Here is an 8,905-nt window from a genome sequence, read left to right as displayed (position 1 = left end):
GCTCCTCCACATCGAAAGGAGTCAGTTGAGGTGGTTTGGGCATCTGATTAGGATGCCTCCTGGACGCCTCACTTTAGAGGTGTTCTTGGCACGTCCCACTGGGAGGACGCCCCGGGGAAGACCCAGGACTCACTGCAGGGATTATGTATCCTCTCTGGCCTGGGAACACCTCGGGGTCCCCCAGGACGAGCTGGAAAGTGTTGCTGGGGAGAGAGATGTCTGGGTTTCTCTCCTGCYACCCGACTACGGATAAGCGGAAGAAGATGGAGATGACAGCATCCATCTCCTGGATAGTTATGGGATATGAATGGCTAAAATAGAACAAAGTGCAGAAGTTAGATTACAAATACTGAATCAGAGTTCACACAGGAATCATTCCAAACACAAGAACATGCAGGGATTAACATAAAATTTATACAAGTCAAAGATTGGTCTTTTAGCAGGTTTTTTTTCCTTCTCAGTTGAAGCCTAAGCTGACATTTAGTGTGATAGTCTTTTATTTATAATATTTTTTGCAGGACGCAGACAGAAAGATGCACAGTAACCGTTTACAGCTATTTGTTCCCACACGGGTCTCTTAGTTCCCTTTGAGTTAATTTTGTTTGCTTTTTCCATCCCACCCTACGCTGCCATCCTCATTTTTATCACTTAAAGTTCATCAAAGCTCCTAAGTCTTCTCATCCGTCCTTTTGTCCTATATGAACTTACCAAGAGATGATGCTAAAGTTGGAGTTTCTGTACCTGGAGCATCCGTCTACCCAACCTATAGCTGCACTCAGGACAGTTCATCTCTAACCTGCTTGGGAAATGGGTCATTGCCTTTGCTGCTGACTGGCTCTGGATAGGCCTGCTTACCTTGCAGCTTACGGCGGCAAATCTTTAATATGTCTGGATTTGGGARGTGAGAGAGGGGCTTTAATACCATAATCTCTGGGATGGTAGTTTCCTTTTTATTCAGCGTTCATGTCTCATGGTGCTGCAGCTACGCTTGAAACTCCAAACGCTGCTTGWAAAATCGAGGCATTTAAAGCCTCATGTTAAGTTGTGTGTGTTTGTGTAATGCACGTGTGTACTTTGTGTTAACACAAATTGATGYAGTGACTCTTTTAGTTTTGTCACTTCCTTTACTGCGTCTGTGGTTTTAATTTTTTTTTTTTTGTCACAGGGCTGATATGTTTCAGGCTTTATTTAAAACTTAAATTCTGAGCGACGACCGACACGTTTTTCACATTCGGTTTAGTTGTTTTGGTTCCCCACAACCTCTTCAGCTCTGCCAAAGTTTTTGTCTTCCAGGAACATGAAGCTGATGACAAAGAGGACCTGTGCGTCAGGTTGTGACACAGTTTCAGCAAAAAAGCATTCGGCGTCTGTAGAAACACACGTTGTGTAGGTTCCTATATCCGGAGTGCGCCATTTTGCTCACTTCCTTTTTTCTTGTGCACTTTTTCCGTTTTCAGCAGGGTAAGTTTACGATATCTGTTTGAGCTCTGGCATTCGTGAAACCTAAAAATGAGCTTGGTTACAAATTTCTAAATCAAGATTAAGACTGTTCTGTTCTGCTTGTCTTGACTTTCTCGTGTGTGTGTCTGTCTGGCTCGTTTCTGCCTCTGCACATCGACAGCGGAAGGATGCTTTGGATGATTTACCTTGTTTTTAACGGAAACATGCCAAGTGTCTACAGAAAATAAGAATAAATGCATAAAACCAACTACAGCTGCAAACGACCTGCTTTTAAAAAAGGTCTTTTTGCCATATTGTTTCACGTCATCACTGAATTGCAYTATTTTATTTTCAATCTGTCGTGCTTTGAAAAAAAAAACGTTCATTGCTTCATTTTATTCAGTGAGCTGATAAAAATGTTGGCGTTTGATTGGAGAGGGAGGTCCAGTTTTCCCTCCGCTGGCCCCTCTGATGACTCTGCAGAGCAGCACGCACCCATCAGAAGTGCACACGGATTAGCATTTATTACTTTTTTTTGCTGGGCTGGATGTAAAACAACCAAAGGAGGCTGTCGATTCTTTCAACCCCGAGCTAAAAAAAAAAAAGGACACACAGTCACTCCTGAGGTTTAGTTAGTTTTCAGGTTGTCTGTTATTAATGACACAGTTGTTCCTTTTTCCTGTACTCTTTGCTTGCCTGTGTTTTTTTTTTTTAGTAGAGGGAAGGAGAAATGTGCTTCAGGGTTTCACACTAATGTGCAAAAACATGTCTGAAAGCAGATGGAATTCGCTCTGCGTTTAAAAAGTTGAGTGAAACAGTGACTCATGTTGCTGCTGCACAGATTCACGCCCTCTCTGTGTGCATAATGGATGTTCCACCTCTGTTCACCCGCCTTCTGTTCTGCCTCAGTTTTCTGTATGTTTTTATTTTTCCAAAGTATCTGTGAATGAGCGCGAGCATGATTTGCTCCAGCTTGCAGCCTGTAATCAGATTGGCGATCTGCCCGGTCTGCTGCCACTTCTCACACTGACACCTGCTCTGTTCAGGTTCCTCTTTTTTTTAACCAACATAACCTGTATCACAAAAGGGATGTGTATCTTATCAGATGGGCTATTTTTTTCTCCCCTAATCAGCCAAAGCTCACTTTTTTAAGCCCGATGGGAGATTTGTTACATAATGTTAATATATATTCTGCTTTAAGTTAGATATTTCCTCTGTAGATATCGATGAGTACAGATTTGTCTTTTATCTACTATTGCAGAGCGTAGAATTTAAGATTGCTGTCTAAAAATAGGTGAGCCTGACTGTCTGAAACGCTGCYGAGTTGCTCCAGTTTCTATTTCTGTCTGTGCTTGTGTGTTTGTTTTGCTCCAAGACAGGTATTAMAAAATAGTTGTGAATCGACATGTCGGGACCTGCCTCTTTTACAATTAGTTTTTAGTTCTGTGAGGCATTTTAGATGAGATAAAGACTGTATAAACTTCTCTTTCTCCATCCTTTAAGGTTGCTTGCTTTGGTTTAGTGCAGTAGAGGTATGTTATTATTATTTTTTTTTTTTGCTGATCTCATCAGGCGGGGTTGCAAACTTTCTGTTATGTGGGTAGAGATGTCACATTGACATTTTTGATATGATTTTTTTTCCTGGCAAATGATGCAATATTTTCATCCCGGATCCTCCATTATTGCCCACCGCCGAAGGCTAAGGTGATGACGTTTTTGCTTTGTGTAGGCAGGTATTACCTACGATTTGGGAACCATTTCTTGGAAATGCATCTYCTTGTGGAGACAAATTATAAAACTGTATGGAAGTCGATGCAAAATCCCCATGAAAATGAGTACACAACGTGTGTGTGTGTGTGTGTGTGTGTGTGTGTGTGTGTGTGGTGTTGGCAAACTGTTTAAAGGAGACCAATTATTGGGGTGCTAGAACAAATTAGGATCCACTTCTCCACATTAACGTCGCATGTTTAATCTAACCYTGCACGTCACTGAAGTGGTGTTTACTACATTCAGCAATGGCGAAAACGGGATGTTTTTTAAACGTCAGTCAATATAATAAGCGGAATTGGCACCCGCCGCTGCAACAAACTGCTCAGCATGTTAACGTACATAGTGGTGCTGCAAGCAAAAGTGTCCCCCGAGGAACAGTTCACTGGCCGGCCGTGGGCGGAGTCMCTGCTTGGGTTACGAGTTGGGCTCCGGTTGGTGTGGCCTGAGTCCGGCTTGTGACATCACAGGCCARGGGAAGTRGAAAACTMGACYTTAATYTACATGAAAAATACATTTACTTAGAGTAAATATACACCTGGGTGCATTTTTTTGGTCCTAGGACTGTTTTTTTAAGAAGTACATACCCAACGTTGAGTAAAAAAAAACCTTTAAAAAAACTAATTTTGCATAATAGGTCCCCTTTAAAGAAATAGTGGAAAGYTTTTCTTAAAATATTTCCAAAGTAATCACTAAATGTACATCTACAACCCAGCTAACCTTTAGCCTACACAAAAATGGCAGCACGTGAAATCTTAAGAGATCACATAAATGCAAGGTTTGACTAAAACAGGTACAATTTATTTTTCAMCATAAGATAATCTTAAACACATGAAAGGTGATGTCCATTTCTTCAATTAATGCTCGACTTTTWATCGTGCTCTGCTCAAYGGCTCAGTTTGGATATTTGTTGTGYTGTTCACTGTTCAATATTCTCGTGCTTCTCTTTTTCTTTTCTTCTATTTAAATCAAATCTCCCCTCTGTCCTGGACCCTTCAGCCTCTGGCYTATAAAGCGGTGGAGCCGTTGGACCTGGAGGAGTTCCTGATGTCACAGCTAAGCAGTGGCGACTCGGCGCTGATGAACGAACTTGGAGACTTTCCCGACGACAACCTGAAAGTGGAGCAGGTGGAGCGGGAGCAACGCACCGTTCGGCTCTCGGTCCCGGAGGACGGGTGTGTTTCAGACTGAAAGTGTTTATARGACTCCACAACTTCTTTACGTTGTTTTGACAGAAACAAACATTGTTTAGAATGTTACCAGCTGCCTTGTTCAAGTGTTTTTTTTAACTCTTAATAGAGGAAAATCTACACTGATTTGGAAAAAAAATCTTCAGTAAAACATTGAAATCTGAAAGCCTTCATTCATTCTGAAGCTATTTAATCTCAGCTTGTTATCTTCTGAATGTTCATCAGTTTGACCCTGAATTTCAGATTAGGATGAAGGTAGAATTTAAAGTGTCTGTGACATTCATATCCTACATGTTCAAAAAGTTCAAAAAAACATTTTGATATTGTCTGTGATAATGTCTGTGTTGTTAGTCGTTTTAGCAAAGCTCTGTTCACTTTCAGACGTTCCTCTTTGACATCACTTCCTGTCGCTTCACATGCAAATATCTCAACAACCGTTGTCGTTGGCAGCTTGAAATGTTTTTTTTACAAGTCATTATTAATATCATTTTTCTAAAAATGCATTCATATGTATTACAACATTTTGATGTCACAGGCGCTTTAAGAGTTTTATTTGACTGCAGCTGTCCGCTTATATATATATATATATAAAACCTTTTCTTTATTTATTTTTTTCAGAGTGGATTTAGATTCCCATGTAAGAGACTGTGTGAAGAGCTACACACAGCCATGGCTCATAGTCACCAGAAGGTAAAGGTTTTGTCTCTCTTTTCTCTGTAACTGCACTCATCCAGCTGCCTGGATTTACTGAGACTTGTGTCGTGTTGTCAGATGCTGATTAATAGCGTAGAAATGTTTTTTTTGTAGCCTTACATGTAAATTCTTGAGTTTGCATGATGATCATTGGTGCATGTGTGTATTTTTGTGTGTGTGTGTGTGTGTTAAGGTGCCAGGGGGATGGCTGGATCACTTACTCGGAGCGAACTGGCCTAAACAAAGACCTGCAGAAACAAATTTTTGAATCGGATGTTCAACCACAAAACAAAGACAAACCAGTAAGCAGCACAAGCACACGGCCCTGTACTGAATTTTAATGTATTTATGAGTTGCATAATAAAATTAACCAGTATTTTTATATATTYAAACTGAAGAAATCTGTATAATAGATAAATCAGGTTGTTTGAAGTGAAGTTCTGAAGAAGGGTTGTAAAAAGTTATTATCTTACCTGTTAGAGGAAGCTTTTTGAACAAACTCAGTTTGGAGAAATAAAGCTCCAGTTTTTATTTTTATTGACAAGCTTAATGGCTCGTCTGAGTAGGGCCAAAGTTAGATGCAAAATTGATTCCAGTTTTAACATTTTTATTGCAGTTTTTGCTAACGCTTTTTTTATTTCATAAACTTAACAAAAAATTCAAAATGCTACAAAATGCACAGTAAATAATAAAATTAGTAAAATAAAACAACAAACAAAAGAAACAAGCAGAGTTGGGATCTTAAGCCCTGTCATAAACATCTTAAATCAATGATGCTTTCAAATGAAGCCAATTTAAAAGCAAAGATCTATAAAGTGCCTGTGACATGCATATTCCTCAAATATATAAAGTCAAAGAAAATAACTTTATATTTAAGAAAGTTGGAATAATACACATGATTTAACCCATTTTGTCCCATAACTGGCATATTTTCTTTTGAACTTGGCTCAGCCCAAGTGAAACAGGAAGTGACATCAAAGGGGAACTCTTAACATAGAAAACTCTCTGGTCTTTGTTTATTGAAACAATATTATTTGAACTCTGACTCTTCTTCATCTCTCTTATAATGACTCAAAATTATTTAAAGAAACATCAGATTCCTCTCTACAGTCTCTGTTAGCTGTTGTAGCAACGCTCTGTTCACATGCAGACATTCCCCTTTGACATCACTTCCTGTAACTTCACAGGCAAATTTCTCAACAACTGTTCATCTCAGCGACATCAAATTTCTTTTGCAATATTTTATCAATGTCCTCTTTCTAAAAATGCATTCATATTTATTACAAAAATTTGACGTCACAGGCACTTTAAGCCTTTTTTAAAGTCAATTCATGGATAAATTTATTGTTCCATGTTTATTAAATCAAAAATACTCTAGTTTTCTTGTCAGATTAGTCTCCCTTTAACATATAATGCCTTATTTAGTTTATTTTTTGCCAAAGAAAGAGATATAGTTATATAAAATGCAACGCTTTGTGTTAAATTTTGAGTAAACTAATTTGAAAATTAAAAAAGCAGAATTCAGTCAATAGTATACATCATGTCAACACCATGTGACAGTTTACAACCAATCACAGATTGCCAAATGTACTGTCCAGCCAATCACAACACTCCCACCAGTCCATTGTGGAGTCGTCCAGGAGCTGTCAGAAAGATAAGTGATGGACAGTGTCAAGGAGGAACAGATATAAATAATTAGACCATGACAGGTAGCAAACATTCAAATCAGTAAATTTAAACAAGTTCTTGAAAGTGAAATAAAGTCTCCCCTCTCTCAACTTTTTATGCAGATCACACCGTGTCCTCCCGTCTCAGTGCGTGAATATCAGCGCACATCCCAAAATATTAAGTGCGCCTTTTAGAAGAACAACAAACCCCACTTTGTGCTCGGATGCCAACAAGCTGTGCTTAGTTAAAGTCTCCTTTTGTGAGGAGAAGACACTTCAGTCGGAGCAGTATGGCAGACCATACTGATGTGAGGGGGCGGGGGCTTTAATACTGAACACAACAGTGTGTTGTTATTCCCAGCACTCTCTCCTCAGCGCCAGCGGCTCTTTTTCAAGTTTACTCAGACCGGCGTGCACCGAGCTAAACGTGAACTTTTGACAGACTTCAMCCTCTCGATGTTGATGTTTAACCAGACTGATTATTGCTTGTTGCGCTATAGAAAATGTGGAGCATTATGCATGAAACAAACAGATAAGTAACGTTTATGTGAAGGTCTGAGCTACAGGCCACCGCTTCATTCGTGCCCTTTCTGTAGTTTTCCTGACCCAGTCAGGACCCACCCTCTGGCTCGCCGCCCCGGCTGCCCCTCTCCTGTTGCTCCGTGCTTGCTAGTTCTGGTTAATCACCTAAACCCTAAAGGCCTCTGACTACGGCTGCAGGGTTCCCATCATCTGTCTGCCAGAAAGAGGGAGAACAAGCACGAGAGAAGGGGGTGCCAGAGGAACAGGAAGAACGGTGTTATTGTTTTCCGGCCCATAATAGCTGAGGGCCATTCTGCTTTGACAAAAGCCCCGGGTTTGTGGGGAGATGGTCTCTTGGAACCTGAACGGGGCGACGCTTCACTGTGGGTGGATGCTCGGTCAGTCCTGCCCTGTAGTGCGAAAGCCTGGATGTGATTTTGATGGATGATGGGAGCGAAAGAGACAAGAAGAGAGGGAATYTTCTAACTGCAGCACCAGAACAGAGCAGTTATGTTCTGTAGTTTTAATCCYATAACTGTAGCATTCCACTGTGTCACTGATTAAACAACTCATCACTTAAAACGACAGCTATATAATAATGTTTGGTATATGATTCCACATGATTACGTTTATTTTTGCTTAAAGCTGGTTGAAAAAAAAAACAAAAAAAATCTTCTTTTTACTGGAAATCTCAAAGAAGAAGCAGCAGAACGCTTGTGAAAACATGAGTGTTGCGCCACCAGCTTTTGGTGTTGCAGACAGAAGAGAAGCTGTAATGTTTCCAGATTATTGGGGCTTTGTTTGACTCTTATGATAAATAATTAACAAACCCCTCCCTCACCGGGGGGACGACGACTTTCAAACGTAACGCTCGCAGGTCTCGCAGCACATCTGCATATCATACAGGGGGGGATTCATTAGATGTGCGAGAGTTATCGCAGCCTTTTTATTTTTGTCCAACAGGATCCGCAGCATCGAGCGGGTTTGTTCTCCGGGGTGATTGCAGCTCTGGGTCAACGCYTCGGTTCTGGCTGTTTGTCAAGCCGAAAGCCTGTTTGATGATGTTTGGCTGCGGAATTCAATCAGCTAATACATAAAACATGGACACTAACAGAAGAAAAAAAAACTAACACATTTAATATTGTTTTATGTGTTCCAAAGCTCAATAGGTAACTCATAGTTTACATGTAAAAATCTAAATAAAAAAAGCTCATTTAATTTATTTTAAGGTTGTGTCAGAAACTACAAAAAGCATTAGTGAAACATTTCAAAGTTGCTTATCTTGTGTTTTCTACATGAAGAAATCCACYTTCAGAAATCCTCAGGGACTGTTATCGTCTCAAGGCCAAAACGAGACGATCCAGAATAAATGCCTGTAGGCTGTTTGTTATGTCTGCTGTCAACAGAATCAAGGTGTCTGCAGTTTTAAATTAGTGGATAAAATGCTTTTTTAATTAGCGGGCTAATATTTTGTTGTTTTAGGTTAAAGGGATCACCTATTAGTTGTAACATTAGACTTTATTTGATAAACATGTGTTTTAACTGTAAAATAAAGACTGTAAAAATTCTGTAGGCTGTTTAGTTTTTATAATTTTTAAACTAAAAGTTTAAACTAAAAGTTTAAAC

At 39.8% G+C, this 8,905-nt stretch overlaps 1 protein-coding gene across 2 annotated transcripts in view; it reads left to right on the top strand.

Annotated features, from left to right (window-relative positions):
* Nucleotides 1–8,905, top strand: part of dock8 (dedicator of cytokinesis 8) — a gene marked incomplete in the record, with an annotated part of 66,148 nt that overhangs the window by 16,031 nt on the left and 41,212 nt on the right. For both annotated transcript variants that reach the window (XM_014002688.1, XM_014002689.1), the window contains 3 exon segments: nucleotides 4,207–4,382; nucleotides 5,016–5,087; nucleotides 5,284–5,392. In XM_014002688.1, the coding sequence (XP_013858142.1) occupies nucleotides 4,207–4,382; nucleotides 5,016–5,087; nucleotides 5,284–5,392 (357 nt within the window).

This window comes from Austrofundulus limnaeus, unplaced genomic scaffold (genome assembly GCF_001266775.1).
Source record: "Austrofundulus limnaeus strain Quisiro unplaced genomic scaffold, Austrofundulus_limnaeus-1.0 Scaffold14, whole genome shotgun sequence".
NCBI lineage: Eukaryota > Metazoa > Chordata > Actinopteri > Cyprinodontiformes > Rivulidae > Austrofundulus > Austrofundulus limnaeus.
This window is presented reverse-complemented; position numbering and strand designations above follow the sequence as displayed.